Source organism: Musca autumnalis, unplaced genomic scaffold (genome assembly GCF_047663935.1).
Source record: "Musca autumnalis isolate F117 unplaced genomic scaffold, ASM4766393v1 scaffold_2, whole genome shotgun sequence".
In the NCBI taxonomy this organism is placed as follows: Eukaryota; Metazoa; Arthropoda; class Insecta; order Diptera; family Muscidae; genus Musca; species Musca autumnalis.
The window spans coordinates 103,713,542-103,734,207 of NW_027411755.1; the positions used below are offsets into that span (position 1 = coordinate 103,713,542).

The 20,666-nt window shown below is 39.9% G+C and overlaps 1 protein-coding gene across 4 annotated transcripts; it reads right to left on the minus strand.

Annotated features, from left to right (window-relative positions):
- Positions 1-469: 469 nt before the first annotated feature.
- Positions 470-14,367, minus strand: LOC141394379 (uncharacterized). Of its 4 annotated transcripts, XM_073968645.1 has the most exons (4): positions 12,046-14,367; positions 11,775-11,986; positions 869-1,293; positions 470-777 (listed from the first exon to the last, which is right to left on the minus strand). In XM_073968645.1, exon 1 carries the CDS (start codon positions 14,181-14,183, stop codon positions 12,246-12,248), a length of 1,938 nt encoding a protein of 645 aa, XP_073824746.1. In that variant the 5' UTR covers positions 14,184-14,367; the 3' UTR covers positions 470-777; positions 869-1,293; positions 11,775-11,986; positions 12,046-12,245. The 4 variants fall into 4 exon arrangements, with proteins under 4 accessions (XP_073824746.1, XP_073824747.1, XP_073824745.1 ...); XM_073968646.1 differs by having other exon boundaries at positions 917-1,293; positions 11,775-14,367; XM_073968644.1 differs by having other exon boundaries at positions 11,775-14,367.
- Positions 14,368-20,666: the final 6,299 nt, after the last annotated feature.

Consider the following 20,666-nt stretch of genomic DNA (forward strand, 5'->3'; position numbering starts at 1 on the left):
TTTCTGCAATAGCCCTTTGATATGTAGTCATTTATTTTCTCACAATATGCACTGCCATATTCAATATCTCGAGCCATTATATTTTCCACACTATACAAACGTTTCAATGCCATTTCAAATGAATCTGGGAATGGAGGCACGTTTTGTTTCCACAAAAAACGACATTCATAGCGTTCACCAATTTTTCTTGTGTGTTTCTTTAACAATTCCATAGCTCTTTCATTATCAGCTGAAAATATTTTTGTTGTAGTCACTTTTACATCAAGCGTTTCGACATCAAAATAATTTTGAATCATCCAGTTTATTTGTTGTAAACAATTTCCTGTACTGTCTGTTGAAGGAGCACACATTCTGGCATGAAGAGCACGATTTTTAGGTGAGGCTTTTTCTCCTGGCGTTGGGCCATAAACAACAACACCCAATCTTGTAGTGGTTACAATCGGTCCAGCGGCAGACAACTAATGATTAATTTTGGTTTCACATTCTTGTAATTATCAAATTTTATTTTCGATACATTAACATTGTTATAATTTGTTACCACTGTTTCCAAATTACAAGATTGAATGGGCAAAGACATATTAGAGGTGGTATAAAAATTTTTCAGCACATATCGTCTGTCGTCTCTTCCAATACCACTTATTACCAGATCCACTACTTCAGAATTCTCCGTCACAGAATGTTCATTTAGCCACTGTAGGGATAATTGCGTATTGTTTCCTCTTAGTTCCAGGTCTTTGGCAATTCCACTGTCCAGCATTGTTACATTAGCACCATCATCTAGAAATGCATACGTGGAAACATTTTATTTTTTCCGTACAATTTCACGGGCAATATTTGAAAAAGTATGCTACCAGTATGCATTACTTACGGCATAGCAATTTCTTTGTGGTGGTTCTGACTGTCCTCTTGCACTTACATTTTTACTTTCTTCATCAGCAGGAACTTCATAATGCAGTAACACATTATGGAACTTTTGACAATTAGTTTTAATGCAGCGCACCTTGTTTCTGCATTGATTTAATTGATGGCCTTTTTTAAGGCAGCCAAAACACAATTTTAATTCTTTAATTTTCTTCCACTTTTTGTCCGTCCGCATATTTGTGAAATGTTTACATTTTATAATTGACGTACAGACCCCGTCGCACACACTACAATTGTTGACGGCGACGCATGCAATCTTGCGGCTTGGCTGTGTGGGTTGACGACGATTAGTGGACACGTGCGGTGCGTATGGGAGGGTATCGTGGACGATGTTAGGAACACGTCGTAATGTTTGCAACCATGTACTGAAATCTAAAATAGAAGGACATTTATTTAAATAAAGACATTTTTCACCCCATTCTATTAGTTGATTTATTGGTAATTTGGAAACTAGTTCACTCAATAATGATGGATTATTCAAATGATGTTCTCCTCCAGCGTATTTGATGCTTTAATGGCGAAATTTTCCGGTTCGCGGGAGTGAGATACCCGTGAGAGCTGAGCTGCAAGCTACCGGACAGGTTGTGGATAGTGCACAGCCCCTAGTTGGGGCCAGTTGTGAATATATTGAATAAACAACCCCGAACAAGCAGCGGATGAGGAATAGGGTATGGAAGCTCCATAACCCGAACACCTCATTGTCAGGACGAGTAGATGCCGTCCTTAAAGCATCCAAACAACAATGTCTCATCTGCCAATGAGCCAACTCGAAGTAGTCGGGGAATAGGGTCAGGCAGATAATTGCATAATTATGGTCGGATTATGTAAAAGGGATGGTAGCGGAAGAACAGATAACTGTCAACGGTAGCGCCCACAAGCTTCCAGGAAGCCTACACCCGTGCTTTGTCGTTCAAGAGTGTCGGGCTCAACTAAGCTCTTCTTTGTCCTTACAAGCATCGGAGAAACCCTGACAAAATGTCAAAGTAACATGAATACAACACGAAGGAATATCACACATCTCCCAGGGGGTCACAGACAAATGTCAAATCCCCCGTTTCGACGGCAAGCTCCACAGGTCTGGGAGGGAGCAATTCATGTTTAGACAGTATAAAAGAAACCTCTACAAAGACTAAATCAACATTCGCATTTAAAAGGCGTACCAAAATTGGAATGTTAGAACTCTCTACAAATGTGGAAAACTATCGCAACTGGCAAAGGAACGTGAAAAAATGGGTATTGATATCTTGGGTGTAAGTGAATGCAGATGGAACAGCTCGGGAATGAAACTCTAATCTACTCTGGCCGGGATGAAAAGGATATATATAGCGACGGTGTTGCATTACTCCTAAGCAGAAGCGCATCTACATCCCTTATCAACTGGAATCCAGTAAACGAACGTATATTGACAGTCAGATTCCACTCCAGAATACGTAACATCACCATTGTCCAAGTATATGCCCCGGCAGAGACCTCAGTCTCAGACATTAAGACGAAATTCTATAGTGAATTAGATAAAGTACTCTCCAAAGCACCTAAGGGAGATATACTGATATGTATGGGAGACTTTTATTCTAAAGTAGGAAAAGACAATACAACCTACAAACACTGTATGGGTAAGCACGGAATAGGAGTACGAAACGAGAACGGAGAACTTCTATTAGAAACGTGTAGCAGGCATGGTCTCATAGTAGGTGGTACTTGTTTCAAGCACAAACGTAGTCACAAAACGACATGGATATCTCCAGATAGGAGAACTGAAAACCAGATTGACCACTTTTGCATTAGCCGTAAATGGAAACATAATCTTTCTGATGTACGGGTAAAACGTAGTGCTGACTTTGGCTCTGACCACCACCTACATCTCGCGATAGTGCAAATGAAAGTAAGCGCCATCAAAAATATACATCAAAAATTTACGTCATCGAAGTTTGACGTAGAAAAATTAAAATACCCTCATTATCAGGAAGCCGTAGAAAACGATTTAAATATGATGTTAGAACAGGAGAATGTCCCAAACGAAGGCATAGAAGAACGCTGGGAACACATTAAAAATAATCTTTTACAAACGTGCGAAAATGTACTTGGACACTATGGACAAAAGGAATGGATGAGCCCATCAACTTGGAGCTTAATAGAAGAAAGAAGAAATTTGAAAACATCAAAGAACAATGAAAAATTGTCGCATAAAAAGATTGATTTGGAAAAGTTATACACAACAAAAACAAGGAAGTAAGAACTGCTTGTAGAAGAGACAAAAGAGCATACACTGATGAACTAGCGATGCAAGCAAACAAATAGGAATGACACTAAAGCGGTCTACGATATAACAAAACGGCTAGCAGGGAGACATAAACCACATGACCGCCCCATCAATTCAAAGGATGGGATTGTTCTAACAAACATTGATGAATAAATTTCTCTGGCGCACGCACTTTATGGAAACATTAGATAACACTCTGAACTCTCCTTCAAACTTTAATACCATGTCCGACGTACCCATACCTACGTCTAATCAACTCAGCACCGAACCACCTCATTGAAATAGAGAATGCTATTAAAAGGCTCAAAAACAACAAAGCAGGATACGACCGTATTCTCCCAGAAATAATAAAATGCTGTCCTACAAAAATATCACGACTATTTTACCCACTATTTCAAGATATTTGGAGAGAATAAAAACTACCCAACGACTGGTTACAAGGCATTCTACTAAAACTGCCGAAAAATCGAGACCTTTCCCAATGTAAAAACTATAGAGGGATTTCTCTTCTTTCCATACCTTCCAAAATACTAACAAGAATTCTTCTTAATAGAATCAACAACACGGTAGAAACAAATCTTCGGAAAGAACAAGCTGGGTTCCGCGCAAATATGTCATGTGTAGACCATATAAATACGCTCCGAATAATCGCTGAGCACACACTAGAAATGCAAAGTAATATATATATATGACGTTCGTGGACTACACAACTGCTTTTGATAACGTATTCCGGTCCAAAATATGGGAGCTACTACAAACAACAGGTATCCCATAGAAGTTCATAAACCTTATTAAAGCTCAGTATGACGGATTCCATTGCCGGGTCCTACACAATGGCCGTTTATCGGAACCGTTTCGTCCAAAATCCGGTGTGAGGCAGGGCTGCCTACTGTCGCCACTACTATTTCTTCTGGTAATTGATAATGTGATGACGGAAACAATCACAGGTAGCCGTCGTGGTATCCAATGGACTATAAGCAGCCATCTTGAGGATCTAGACTACGCAGACGACATTTGCCTACTATCCACCAAGCACTCAGATATGCAGTCTAAACTCGACGACTTAGTTGCCCACTCAGCGAAAATCGGATTAAGAATTAACACCGCAAAGACAAATGCTTTAGCAATAAAAGCATCAAACAACAATCATTTTGTCATTGGACAGGAACAAATAGAGTTCGTAAACAAATTCTGCTATCTGGGAAGCATGATCGCAACCGAAAGCAGTGCACAGGCTGACATTGAATTCAGAATTGGTAAAGCCAACAGCGCCGCCTTCTTTCAATTAAGAAACATCTGGAACTCAAGGGTTATACTAACGAAGTCAAAAATCAACATATTCAAATCAAACGTTCTGTCAGTACTATTGTATAGTTGCGAATCATGGTTAACAACAACAACCCTTAACAACAGATTGCAAAGCTTCACAAACAGATGCTTGCGATCTATTTTAAAAATCTGGTGGCCAAATGTAATAAGCAATGAAAATCTGTACAAGAAATGTGATATAGAACCTATTCCCGTATAATAAAAAGAAGGAAGTGGCAATGGATTGGTCACACATTGCGAAAAGAACAAGATGAGATATGTCTCCAAGCCCTAGACTTTAACCCGCAAGGGCACAGAAGGAAGGGTCGGCCAAAGACCACTTGGAGAAGAAGCCTGATGAAGGAAGTGGAGAGCAGCGGCAGTAGCTGGAATGAAATTAAACGTATTGCGAATGATAGAATAGTTTGGAAAAACTTTGTAAAGGCCCTATGCTCCCCAAGGAGTTAAGTGGAAATAAAGAAAAAGAAAGAATGGCGAAATTTACTAGGGCATTTAAATCGTCTTTAACCAAAGGAGGAATTTTCCGGACTTTTTGGATTTGACTTTTGATGAGTTGTTCCGGTCTTCCGAACGTCTCTTTTAAGATGGTGCTGTAAAAAGATTCAGAAAAGGTTGGCCATTCTTGCGGCAACCCGGTAAATATTGGAAGAGGATACATTTTCTTATGGGGTATATGTGTTACTTTCGTCGGCACTAATTGGTCTAACGTCGGCTGTGGCATATTTGGCAACGGCGGTATTTCCGTTTTTGGCTGCTGCGATGCAAAAGTTTTCACCATTTCTTCCTTCTATTGTAGCATCGGATTTTGAAGCAATGTTTGCATTTGTTGTTGCAGTTGTTGCTGCATTTGTTGCTGAATTTGTTTTTGCATTTTCAACATTTCTTTCCTCATCTCGGCTGTGTCCATTGTGGCTGATTTTTCTGTTTGTTTTTGTTTCGCTGTTTCGCCGGCAGCTGACGTTGTTGGCTTTGCTGTAGACGGCTGACTTGCTGGTGTGCTTACGTCTGTTTGTAAGCGGGCACCACTTGTAGTGTTTGTTGGTGTATTAGGCAGTGAATGTTGGAGACTCATCTCAGTTATGTATGCGTCGAATTGGGCTGGGGATTTTTCTTGCGTCGATCGTTTACTTCTCTGTTGCTTCTCTTGTGACATCAAATGGACATAAGCGAGTGTAAAAAAATAACATAAATGGCTTAACAACAAACTGATGGGGATTCCTCAAAATGATTGTTGTTGTTGTTATTGAATATCACATATACGGCTTGACACACACAATTTCACAGGTTGTAACTGCAGTTTTTTCGGTAGATTTAAAAAATGTTGCTAACAATTATATTTACATTTTACATTTACATAGACAATAAAAACAAAGTGCAATAAAAATTATTGTTCACAGGACAAAATATTATTCACTGGACGTTTTCGAACATCAGGATGCGTTGCCAATTCTATGGTGACCATCACCGACATTGAAAATCCAAGAAACCAAGTTTTTCACAACATTTACCGTTATAAAATCAAAAAACGAAGTGACCCAAAGAAACCAAAGGTATTTTCGTCTTCTATGGACTCCCACAAGACTGAATATATGCATCACAACCGGTGCAAAAAACTTTGTCAACTTTTGTAGCACAGTGTAATTTTCCTTTACAGTACATTGATTTTCATGACTTTTTTGGCATTTGTTTTATATCGTTCGGTCCCACGCCACTCGCCACCCGACCAAGGGGGCCACTTCCCTATATCGTAGGGAACGCGTACACCCCATAAACCGGACTATGGAGGGTTAGTAGAATGATGGGATGGCCGGCTACATATTAGGTCTGTTCCTTTACGTGCAAGAATCTTCAAGTTTTACCACTTTTTACTCGAAAAGCGTTTCTTAACTTCAGGCACCATACAATTCATATGGGATCAGTTTACAACTTTTACTACTATTGCCGGTTTTACCATTTTTAAAAGTAAAGGAACAGACCAATTAAACCAGCCGGCAGACAGTAACAGTAAACAAGTATATATCACAAATGTTGTCAAATATTTCATATTCCATTTCAAAAAAATGTTGATTTTTTCGCGCTACAACAACGATTTTTGGTACATAGGTTAAGAACAAAATTCCAAGTACGAATCCGCTCGGGTACCTGTTTTTGGTTGATGCGGACCAAAGTTATGGCGGTTTTATTTTCGCTTTAAAGAAAAAATTATTATAAAAACGCTAATTATTTTACCGCGAGCAATTGTTAGTAAAAAGTTATCTGAAAGTGGCTTGAGTTAGTAGGTTGCATAATATTTCTTAAAGGTTACTCAGTACTCGCGAAATGTATAATAAATTGATAAATTATTGAATGTAAGTCAACTTTTTTCAAAATAAAGGTCCATTTACCCGCTATAAAATTACGAAAAAAATCGTATGGAAGCAAAACTTCACTGCGAATCAAATGAGACTAAAATCATACAGATTGGTGTTATAGTTTCGATGTCACAGCCAAAATAAACACATATTTTGGTTAAAAAAATATTTTTTTGTTTGAAAAAAAATATTTTTTCACATTTATTATGTAGTATAAAATTTTGGAAAAGTCTATAGGAATACTTCCTTTATTTTGCTTAAATCTCCCATTAAAATATACGGATTTTGCTTTATAGACATTCATATAAAAGATTTCCTATTGAGGAAGATAATTGGATTGCTGAGGATATATCTCAAGGCTTTTGAAATGGAAATAGAGGTCACATAACCCATTTTAATTTATATGCATTTTAAAATTCGTGTACATCGCGTAATTATCAAAATCATTTTGTCCGCATGTGATTTTCATGTACAGCAAGACCATATCTTTTAATTTGTAAATATTTTATTGGAGGCTAAGATGTAGCATCGGCTGCATCTTAGCACTAAAAAACTTATAAAATAATGTTTAGTTGCGCAAAATGAATACAATTTTTGTCCGCATGCGATTTCAATGTCCACCATGAAAATCTACATCGATATATATCTTTTTCAAGGCGATCAATCAATAACCGTGGATGTAGCATCCCACACTATATTTTGGGATAAAATGAATGTAGCTTCCTTATCAGTGAAGTTTTCAAATCTCTGTTTCCGCTAAAACGAATATGCTGTACTAGTTGTTTCATTGCAGTGGACACGAACCGCAAAAAAGCGATAAAATACGCGATATTTTCAAAAACATTTTTAGGTGATTTTTCTATTTTGGAATTTCTCGTAACTCGCGTTTTAATAAATGGATTTTCACGGGGAATGATTTATTGGATCAGGAACTTATAAAACTAATATGTGCAAGCAAGTACGAGGAATTCGAATGACAATTGTAAAAATTAGGCCCGAAAAATATGATTTTTAGAAAAATGTTCGCACAAAATTTCCGTATTTGGATGCAGATATCTATGAAGCTGTGTAGACACATATATCAAATAACTCAGAATCGCGATTTCTACAATCCTATAAAAACCTGTTTGCGAAACAAAATTAGAAGAAAATGTCAAAAAACACTGTAAATCTGGCTTCAAAATGTCAGCATAATTTAATGGTAGAAGCAGATGAAATTTTGAAAAGTAATACATTAAGGAGATGATCCTTATTTAGTTTGCATCTACTTTTACTTTGACAGGAAACTCGTGGAAAGTGTGGTTTAATCACATCGAGAGAAAACAAAAAAGACACGTTGGCTTCAACCCATTTTTACCTATCTTTTAACATAAATATAGCCACAGCTTCCAGACAAATTAACTTTTGATGCCAATATTTTTTGCCACATCCAAAAACATCTCATTTTAGCCAAAAACATTTAGTTTGTATAATATACAATCACAAGTCGCGTGTTCTAAAAGGGTAAAACTTGGCTTCAGGTTAGGTTAGGTTAGAGGATGTGCAGCCACTAAATGTGACTGCGCCACTCGGAGACCTTATGGTCCATTGTGATCATCCTTTAGAAAAGGTGGAGAGAGATAAAAATAGATAAGAGAGATAGAATAGAATTAATAGGATGAATAGATAAATAGGAATAAAAAGTATTAAAAGAACTAGGAAACAGATAAGAAAACGAGGTAGGCAGAATAATCGAAAAGACAAAAAACGTTACGCGTTTAGGTTGCGCTGTCCCAGCCACTTTAGATTCTTAACGATGTTGCAGATTACAGTAGGTTCCACAGTTGAGTAGAAGGTTAGAGACGGCGGAAAACGAACACCCACTAGTCTGTGTCGTCTACGAGCCAGAGCTGGACAACGACACAGGAGGTGTTCGATCGACTCCGACTCCTCCTCATCCTCACAGAGTCTGCAGTAGTCATTAACATCCCTATCCCATTTAATGGTAAAGGCCCTGACATAGCAGTGTCCAGTGATGACTCCCGTCGTTACCTTCACTTCCGCTTTGCTCAGGTTCAACAACGAATTCGTTCTTTTGGCTGACAGAGACGGCCATATGGATCTTGCCACAATGCACCTAGGTTCATTGCGCCACAATTCACTGGCTCTTTCGTCAGAGAACGCTTCGACTTTTTGGAAAAAGTGACAGATGGGTGGTTTGATAGAGTCAGTGATAGCTAGATCAGCGGACTGTGATCCTCGTCTAGCTAATTCATCTGCTTTTTCATTACCCTGGTAGTCACGATGTCCAGGTACCCAACATAGCCGAAAGCCGTTAGTTAGCGCATCCAGAGCTGCTCTACACTTGAGGACGACGTCGGATTTGATGTTACAGGATTTGATGGCTTTAAGAGCCGCTTGACTATCCACATAGATAGTCACCGGTTCAAAGATTTCTGCATCCAGATTTTTAATCAATTCCGCCGCCTTCCAAATCGCGAAGATTTCAGCCTGGAACACACTACAGTTGCTGTCTAGCCTGTATGTGCGTTCAAGTGATAGACTTTCACAGTAGACACCGGCACCGGTACCTTCCTCCATCTTGGAGCCGTCTGTATATATAGCCAGACCGCCCAGAGGGGGGTTACTGCGGTTCCAGTCGTCTCTACTAGGTATAATGACTTCTATATCGTCAAATCTTAAGACTGGTGATATATAGTCACTTATTTTGCCACAATGGTTCACAAAAATACCTGATTCATTAAGGATACACCCATGCCCATAGGTACGACCACGCCAAAGACCCTGTTCATGAAGCCGCAGGGCACTCCTGGTTGCCTGACACTTAATGCTGATACTCAATGGTCTTAAGTTCAGCATTGCGTTCAGTGCAGCCTGTGGCGTGCTCCTGGTAGCTCCAGTAATAAGAGTTGCGGCGGCCCTTTGTACCTTATCGAGCTTAGTGGATGTTGACTTTTGAAACAATGAGTGCCACCAAACGAGAGAACCATAGGATAGGATGGGTCTAACCACTGTATTATACAGCCAGTGTATAATCGAAGGAGTTAGTCCCCAGCTTTTCCCAATGGAGTTCTTACATGAATAAAGTGCAATCATTCCCTTCTTCGCCCGCTCCTCAGCATTCCTATCCCATCGCAATTGACAGTCAAGGATTGTGCCAAGGTACTTTGCTTCGGGGGAGAGTTGGAGCTGCACCCCATCCAGTGTTGGTGGAACAAAGGCGCCGAGCTTACGCTTCCTTGTGAACATTACCAGTTCCGTCTTCGTTGGGTTAACCCCAAGGCCATTAGCCTTGGCCCAGCGTGATAGAGTTGATAGTGCTCCTTGCATAAGCTCCGAAATGGTTGACGGAAATTTACCGGAAATCAGCAGTACCACGTCATCGGCATAAGCAACAACTTTGATACCTTGATTGTCCAGCTCCATCAAAATATTGTTTATAACAAGGAGCCACAGTAATGGCGAGAGCACACCTCCTTGAGGGGTGCCTCTAGTCACTGTTTTCCTTATTTTTATCTCCCCAATGCTAGAATTTATAATCCTGCTTTGAAGCATATTATTAATCCAGCACGTTAGGGGTTCAGGTGCATTAACTTTCTTCAGTGAGAGATTAATGGACTCAAGTTTTACATTGTTAAAAGCTCCTTCTATGTCTAGAAAGGCAGCCAAGGTAAAGTTTGAGTCTTCCATGTTTTTCTCAATGAAGCCGACCACCTCATGCAAGGCAGACTCAACAGATTTACCTTTAACATAGGCATGCTGTGAGTTGCTTATAGAGACGGTGTCTACCTGACTCCTTATCTCCAGGTCGATCAGTCTTTCGAGTGTCTTAAGGAGAAAGGATGATAAACTTATGGGTCTGTAGTCTTTAGGTGCAGAGTGACTAGGTTTTCCCGCTTTGGGAATGTAAGTTACCTTTACCTCCTTCCACAGCCCCGGTATACAAGAGAAAGTCAAGCACGCCCTAAAAATCTCCTCCAGGATTTGGTATAAGGTCGGTGATGCAAATTGTAGCATCGCCGGCGTTATGCCATCCGGCCCAGGAGACTTATAAGGCTTAAAAGTGCTGACCGCCCACTTAATTCTACTTCTGTTGACCACCCTGTCAATGAGTACCAAATCCAAAGGCTCCTGAACTCGGAAGTCGTCACGCTCGTTGTTGACAGTATCCTCATCCTTGCAGCCTGGGAAGTGGGTCTCCGCAAGGAGATCAAGAGTCTCAGTGGCGGAGTCTGTCCACGCACCATCTTGTTTCTTGATACTTCCAATGGATTTGGGGTCCTTGGAGAGTAGTCGTCGAAACCTAGCTGCGTCGTTAACTCCTTCTACCGACTCACAGAAGTTAACCCAAGATGTTTTCTTTGCCCGCTTGATTTCACTCTTATATTTATTGAAACTCACTTTATAGGAGTCCCAATCAATATCGAGTTTAGTCTCATGCGCCCTGTTATACAGTCGTCTAGTGTTTTTCCTAAGTTCGCCAAGCTCCTTGCTCCACCACACCGGTTGAGATTTCCTCCCAGGATATGTTAGTGGACAGGACTCCTTATGGCAACGAAGAAGAACATCAGTGAGATTTTTAACGGTTCCATTGAGGTCATCAACTGTTTCCGTACTAATATTAGGAGTTAGTTGCGAGTTCGTTAGTTCCGTATATTTGTCCCAGTTTGTCCTTCGTGGGTTCCTATAAGGAATTTGGCGACCTCTGTCCAGAGAGACATCAAAGAATATCTGCATATGGTCCGAAAAGGAACATTCTTTAGATACCCCCCAATTCCTCAGGACAGAGTCATCTAAATTAGAAAGGGTTAGGTCAATGACCTCTTCCCTGTTCCTAATTTTAAACGTTGGATCACTACCCCTATTACATATCCGTAAATTATAAGATAAAATAAAATCGAATATGGACTCACCCCTCTTGTTGGTGTCCTTGCTGCCCCACTGGAAATGGTGAGCGTTTGCGTCGCAACCCAGGATTACGTTACAGGTACCCATCATCTCGTCAAGCAGACGTCGGACACACTGGTTGGGTGGGTCTGGGGCCTCAAAAGGCATATATATAGATGACAGCAGCGTGGCCTTGCTTCCTCCATGCTCCATCCTGACCGTGCATATGTCACCGTTACTGTAATTAGATAGAAAGATTAGATTTAAACTCTTTTTACCTACTATACAAGTCCTTACCTTGTCCCCCTCGGACGCGGCAAAGACGTCGAAGTTGGCATTGTTTAGTCCAGAAACCTTATTTTTATAGATATAAGGCTCCTGGACTAAGACAATGTCTACTTCAGAGTTCGTGAGGGACAAGAGCAGTTCAGCGGCAGCGGCCTTGCAATGGTGCAGATTAATCTGCAGTATGCGCAGCCTTTGCCGCTTCCCTGCCCTTACTGTTTTTCGCGAGGTGGGCTCAGTCGAAACCGAACCCATCCTGAACCGAAATTCAGCTTTCCCTCACGTTCTCTTAAGTATAACTCCCCAGGGGGGTCGACCGCCACTCTGGCCACTAAGCCTCCCAACTCGCTACAGGGGACTAGACTAATAACAGTCCAGCCTGTTGTAACAAGATTGGGATTCTGCAACCTCAGCATTCTCAGCAGGATTTCCTTGCTTACCGTAGGTGGGGGAATCCACGCTGAGAGTACCTTTCTAGACGGGATATCCGATAGGGAGACCGCCGCCAGATCAGCTCCTTCCCACAGAGCACCAAGACCACTCACTGTCTGAACGAGAAAGTCTCGCGACCTCTCATTCATGCAGTTTATGACCTTGACACCCTTACGCAAGAAGGCGCTGCCAAGCTGACGGTCTTCCGGATCTTCCGGTCCAGAAACTATCGCAGCCCGAAGACCAGTTTCAAATAGCAACCAGTGACTGTCGCTGATTTTTCCATTTGGATCAGCTCTGTCGATGATTGCTATTTGCAGGCCATCGTCTGTCACAGCAGTTGGTCTACCGTATGGCTTATTGCGCCTTTGACCGCGTACCTTGGATTTAACTTTTCCAGAAGAGGCGGAGACCTTCTCCGTACTCAGTTGCTTCTCTTTGGTCACACGCCCAGCGGCCGCTGCATACGAGGTTGATGGTTCGATCAGCTGAGAAGTCATCGTCTTCTTGGCTGAAGGCTGCGGACCCTCAGAGGAGCGCACACGCTTCACAGATTTACTCTGCGAGGCGCTGTTCTCCCCACCCGAAGACGATATTTCCTTAGCTGATCCAGCCCTCTCCCTGTTGAGACCAGCATCTTCGATTGCGTCACCCTTGCCTTTTGGAGCAGAATCGGGCTTTGAGGCAGAGTCCTTTACCGCTCGATCACCACTAGGGGTGACTGTTGGCTTAGGGGTGCTCTCAATAGCCTTTTTCTTTACCTCTCGGTTCGGGATAGGCTTCGAAGAAGAAGATTTTGGCGCAGCACATTTACTGGAGGTAGCAGGCTTTGCCTTCTCTACTACGTCTTCCGGGAGGAAGATCCTCTCCACCGGGAATTCGCGATGAAATTCACGAGGGTACATTCTTTCGAACTTCCTCATAAACTTCAACTTGCCCTTGATGAGGTGGACCTCCCTCTCCGAATGCAAGTTTGCATCTTTCCCTACAAACCTGCGGAGATAGGATACGGCACGCTTGTAGTGTCTCGCATCCGATGCTTTGCGGGCCGAGGCAAACTTTGAGCAGCTGTCCGCTTTCGGGTCATCTACCGATTCCCCGTCGTCGGACATCATTTCCGTCGCCTCCTGCCTTTCAAGCTTTTTGTCGGCATGTGCCGACACAGGACCAGTCGGAATACGACTTGCCTCCGGTTGAGTCACCAGGCTCATACCCCCTTCGTCAGGGCTGCAACGATCTACCCGTGTAGACTTGGCCGGGATCACCGTGGTGTCCAGCTCGTCGTCAGTCAGAGTAAGATTGTGCAGCAGTTCCTCCGGGAGCATGTCCTCAGTGGTTTCTTCCGGCACAAGCCTTTCCAGCTGGTCGAGGAGTTCCCTACTCTGTCTCTCTAAACTGTCGTCGATAGTTTTTTTGAGATACGTCCTGGGGTCGTCCCCGCCCACACTTGCAGTCCTGTCTGCCTTGGACTGGCTTTCACCAGCCCTGGTCAAATCATGATCCTTACGAAAAACCGAGTCGTCAACTTTGGGGTTAGAAACTGATGCACTTGTAGCAGGTACAGCTGTAGGTGCCAAGGCATCCACACCTAAAACAGCCGGATCACAATCATTTGATCTCGACGACACATGGCTTGTGGTCACACCAACACTTGCCGCCGGTACTGGGTTATTAACTCCCTGCACCGTAACTTTAGTCCTTCTTTTTCTTCTACCCATGTTAGTTAATTATTTAAGGGGACTACCCCGATCCAGTTTTTGGTCCACGGGGGGTCCAAAGACCCCCAGAGTCCCCACAATGTGCGGAAACGGCCCCGTCTTGGTTGCCCTAGGACGATTTCGTTTTCGCACATTGCAGTGACCCCCTTCCCATCCGCCACCCGGGAAGACGCGCCTGGTAGGAGAACGGCAAACTCCCCCAGGAACTTGGCTTCAGCTATGTTAAATTTTCAAAAATATTGGTGATATACACTTAAACTAATTATAATAAGGTTAGCTGAAGAAGTATTAAATCAGAAATCATGCATACGTGTCTGGCACTCACTACATACGCATAATTGCATTTTTATCATGTTTAAAGGGTCAGTAAACGATATACTATTATATAGATTATAAAAGGATTCACATAAAGCTCCCATGAGATTATTAGCTTCATAATTAGTTCTAACGAGTGGCAAATTTATTGGAATAAAATTACGAGTTAAACGAGACGGGAAGTTAAAATTTATTTCTCCTAATAGAAATGGAGAATCAATTAATCCACGAGTCAGTTTTAACATAAGACTTACATAAGTGGGGAGCGTTACAGATGTATCCCAATTTAAGCCGCGGAGAACAAGCAAAAGGAATTGACTTTGAACAGATTCAATTTTATCTGAATGACACTTATAAGAAGGACTCCATATAATACAGCCATATTCTAAGACCGGACGAACCAAACTAACGAATAGACGTTTGGTCACTTAAGGATCCTGAAATTCTGTGGACGATCGCTTTCAAAATACAAAACACACATATACATACATACAAAACTTATTATACGTTCTGTCAGAGTTGAACTTTTTAAACTTTAAATCGTGGCACAATTACCAAGGTAGTGGTATCACACCAGCTGTTCGAATATATAAGTGCCAAATCCCATTATAAAAAAACATTTTTGTTGTATTTTCCCCAACAACATAAAGAAAGTTTTGACATACATATTTAAAATTTTACCGCACCACTACCTTGGAATTTGTGTATCTCGGACAAAAACTAACCAGTAACTTTTTTCTAAGCTCCGCTTTGTTACATTCTAACTTTTTCGTTAAAATCACTCCCTCTTTGGATTTCGTTCACAAAGCACATACCCTAATGCTTGGTTTACATTTACAAAATCCACTCGATTTTAACTGTCACTTCCTTAGCGTATACGTCAAATGAAAACTCATCCGAAATCCATTCGATTTCATTTGACGTTTAAGCATGATGAAATTATAAGGTGGTGTAAAACGGCCAGCTGATTGGTTTTAATCTGTCAAATATTTTGTTATTGTGAATAAATTGTATGAAAACGTAAACAAACATTTTGACATATTGAAATAGAGTTGTTGTTGTGCTACTTACGTGACCTGTTAAATAGATCTTGACGTTTAAGTAATGGAATTGACGGATGAAATCGAGTGGATTTCGTAAATGTAAACCAAGCATTACACTCTGAAAACAAGGTAAATAAGTAATTGTTCCACGAACAATCCATAATAAAACATAGCTCAATTTGGTTTGAGAAAAACTCTAATCCTTTTGTGTTTTATTTATTTCTTTTAATTTCATTGCTATGCAAACATTGGTCCACTCGACCCGGATTGTTTTCAACGAAAACTACTAACGCTCTCCTTTTCTCCCTTTACTAGGCATATCGACATCGTCGAGAACAACAACAACCTACACTGATCCACGATCATCCCCATCACATTTTTATTTATTTCACTCTAATAATGTTATATAAACAACCCAGGTATTTACACTGCCTAATTTATTTTTACAAATAAAAGTGTCATACAGTGATTTTTCGTGTTGTGATAAATAATTAAAAAAGCCGTCGGTCTGTTTTTGAAACTTATTTTTGTTCGTTCGTCTATATTCGTAATAATTTAGACATCCATAACTCAGCCCACAGATGACATACATATAATTTTTCGTTGATGTGTTCCATATATAGTTAAGAATTCCTAAGTCCTTGGTCACACTAGATGGTTTCATTGAAACAATTTCATGAAATCCAGGGTTCCTAGGTCGATTTCCATACTAGAGCAAAATCATGAAGTTGCTGTAATGGGGAAATCGATTTAAGAATCCCTAAAAGTTTCAATCCCGTGTGGGGCTTGCTAGATCCTCCATCGGGGCCCTCCCATTGGCGAATTGGGGACGTTTGGTTTGTTTCAACAACATACAGGACACCGGGGAAATAAAATACGCGGGGGTGACCAAAATCTAGACTAACAGCTCAGTTATAGCCCATTTAGATATGACTTCATTAACCGGATTTAGCACATTATCGGGTTTTATTTGCTAAATCCAGCCAAAACCTACCAGATTTTCCATACAAAAATAATTCCTCGTATTGAGTGGATTTGTTTTAAATCTGGCATAAATCCTCGTATACAACTCTGTTTTTTGCAACATGTTGCTAGAAAATACAAAAAGTTGCAAGCTGACACAAGAAACAAGGTAGATGCATCGGTGAATTGCTACACTAAAAATAATTTAATGTGTAAAAAATGTGTAAACAAGGCGGAAAAATTAAATTTGTTTTGATGTACTAGTTGATTTTAATCAACCACGCCTAATATTTACGATGTCTAAACGATAAAATAATTCGTTTATTAATTTTAGACGGGCAAACTGCGATAGAATAATTCTTTATTTGCTCTTTAGTTAGCATTAGTAGCATAATGTGCTAACATTTTCAGTATTAAACAATAAATTTGTAATTTGACGTATCTTTTTTGAGACGAATTCAATTTACAAAAAATTCTTTTGACGTTTCAAATTCGATCAGATGGGCTGATGCATCTACCTTGGTAATTGTGCTATGAACAAAAATCAGCTGACTGCCATTTAAATCCTACAAAATGTATATCTAAATGCAATGGGATTTGTACTGGATTTATTAAATCCAGTCGAGGATTTAATAAATCCAGTACAAATCTCATTGCATTTAGATATACATTTTGGAGGATTTAAATGGCAGTCAGCTTCCGCCTTGTTTACAAATTTTTACATTTTAAATTATTTTTAGTGTAGCAATTCACCTTGTTTCTTGTGCCAGCTTTCAACTTTTTGTATTTTCCAGCAACATGTTGCAAAAAACAGAGTTGCATACGAGGATTTATGCCAGATTTAAAACAACTCCACTCAATACGAGGATTTATTTTTGTATGGGAAATCTGGTAGAGTTTGGGTGGATTTAGCAAATAAAACCTGATAATGTGCTAAATCCAGCTAATGAAGTCATATCTAAATGGGCTATAAGGGACGGCAGCTGGTCCCTTAGTATCACTGGCGGGCAGATGTCGAGTCGACTAATATGGTCGCTTTTGGACAGTGGGTGGCGTAGCAGAAACTGCGAAAGAGGCACACACACAGCGAAATGTGAATGTCGGTTTGGAGCAAGCCAAGCACATTCCATTTTCATCGTTAGCGTCTGACCCAAATTGGGCGGCTACAAACAGCGTCTGTATTCCAGAGGAACGGCTGAACAAAAAAGACGGGAAACTATAAACCCTTCAGAAGGGAACGGGAAACCACTGAAGTATAATCCCTTGAAAACCATACAATTACAATGAATACAGGAAATAACAAACGGCCCTCTGTCTCCGGTAATTCGAGGGTGCTAAAAATCCCCGGAGGTAAAACCAAACTAAACCAAATGTCAGAAGTCTTTACGAACTTGGGAAATTTGACAATACCATAAACGAGATGAAAAGGTTACAGATAGATGTGCTGGGCATTAGTGAAACTTGGTTGACCGAATATGGAGAATTTGTATCTCAAGATATAAAAGTTTATCACTCCGGAAATCCTGAAGGAATTCATAGAAGAGGTGTCGCAATTCTGATCAAGAACAAAATAGCTGCCAGCGTCAGTGGATGGATCTGGTAAACCAATTAATATAAACATAATACAAGTTTATGCACCCACCTCTGATAGCAATAACGATGAAATGGAACAGTTCTACAACGACTTGGAAAAAATGTTGAAAATGACAAAACCGCACGACATCACAATAATCCAAGGGGATTTTAATGCCAAAGTCGGGCAAGGAGTAACAGCTGAAGTTACATGCAAATTCGGACTGGGAAAACGGAATGAAAGAGGAGAGAAATTGATTCAGTTTTGCCAAGAATATAAATACAACATCGCCAACACATTATTTTGTCTTCACCCTAGGCGACTTTATACGTGGAAATCACTTCAGGATAATAATGGCAACATAGTAAGAAACCAAATAGACTACATTTTGATAAATAAGAGGTACTGTACGTGTGTGTAAAAATGTTCTACCTATCCTGGTACTGATGCCCCTCAGACAACCTTTTAATGTGCAATTTAAGAATTAAACTTGCTACTACTCGCAAGAAAAAGCCAGAACCAAGAATCAATATTGAAAATCTGAATGACCAATTAAAGAAACAAACGATAAAGGAACAATTAAATGCCGATCTCACTGAAATAAACCAATGGAACCAAGTGAAAAAATCCATAAAAGATGTCACAAAAAATATAATCGGAGCCAACATGCGCAAAAAAGAAAATCCATGGAAAACGGATGAAATTCGAGCACTTCGGAAAGAAAGAAGTAAACACAAAAATGTAAACTATGAAAGATATTGGGAGATAAACCAAGAAAGTAAAATCGCAACACGTGCTACAAAAAATTAGCAAATAAATAAGCAATGTCAGGAAATTGAACGACTTAAAATACTTCATGACGACTTCAATCTCCACAAAAAATTAAAAGAGACATCTGGTATTTATCCAAAGAAGTCGTCAACATTTATCTACAATGATAATAAAGTAGCAATGTATGAAACTGTAGAAAAGAAAAAGCTATGGGAAGAATATATTAAGCAATTATTTATCGACCACCAACGAACATCCTTATCCAACTCTGGGGATGAAATTAATTTCACAGGGACATCTATTACTGAGAATGAATTACAACTAGCTATTATGTCAATGAAAGATAAAAACGCAATGGCTGCAGACGAAATACCTGCCGAGGTACTTAAGTTAATAGACGGAAATAACACCAAGCTTCTTTTAAAACTATTCAACAATATATATAAAACAGGACAATATCCCCAAGATTGGCTCAAATCAACATTTAAATCAATACCCAAGAAAAATAATGCTGAAACCTGCAGCGACTATAGACTAATAAGTCTAATGGGCCACGCTCTTAAAATATTTTTAAAAACAATACATATACGAATCTATCCGATCTGCGAAGCACACATGGGACAAACACAATTTGGATTCAAGGAAGGCATGGGGACACGAGAAGCGTTACTAGCTGTACAAGTATTAATACAAAATTGCCGAGAGGTACAAAAAGATGTGTTTTTATGTTTCGTAGACTACGAAAAAGCGTTCGATACGGTAAATCAAGATAAATTGATAAAGATCCTACTTTCGATCGGATTGGAAGTCAGTGACATAGACTGCATTAAAAACCTATACTGGAAACAGATAGCAAACATTCAAGTAGATAATGAATTAACTGACGATGTTCCAATTTCAAGAGGTGTAAGACAAGGTTGCATATTGTCCCCTCTTTTATTTAACAAATATTCCGAGAAAATATTTGAAGAATCTGTACGTGGAAAGAATATTGGTATCCAACTAAACAACACCTTAATAAATAACATACGCTACGGATTAAAAATCAACGTCAAGAAGACAAAATATATGGTAGTAAGTAGGAATCATGCCTACAATAATACGCAACTAAAGATAAATAACGATGAAATAGAGCAAGTGACAACCTACAAATACCTCGGAATTCAAATCAACGATAAATGGGACATATCAGGAGAAATTAAATGCCGAATAGAAATGGCAAGAAACATTTTTTTCAAACATAACAAAGTTTTACTTAGCCACGACATAAGTCTTACTACAAAAATACGATTTTTAAAATGTTACATATGGTCCGTTTTATTGTACTCTGCGGACACATGGACTTTAAAAGCTGTAGATGAAAAAAGACTGAACTCGTTTGAAATATGGATATATCGTCGAATTTTAAAGATCCCATGGACCGAGCGCATTACATACGACGAAGTGTTAGAACGAATGCAAGTCGAACGCCAATTAATAAAAAATATAAAAACAAAAAACCGCATATCTTGGTCACATTATGAGGCATGAAAAATATAAGCTTCTGCAAACAATTATCCAAACAAAAATCGATGGGAGAAGACCGAGAGGGCGACGGGAAACATCATGGCTCAAAAACATTCAAGATTGGACTGGACACCATAATGAAAGAACTCTTCTGAATGCCGCCAAAAACAGAAACCTATATATAAATTAATAAACTGATTTGTTAAATATACCAAATTATCATTATGTAATTTTATGATCGCTAGAACCCCAATACGGAATGGCAAATAAAGAAGAAAAAGTTTCAATGAAACCACTCTAGTGTGACCTTCG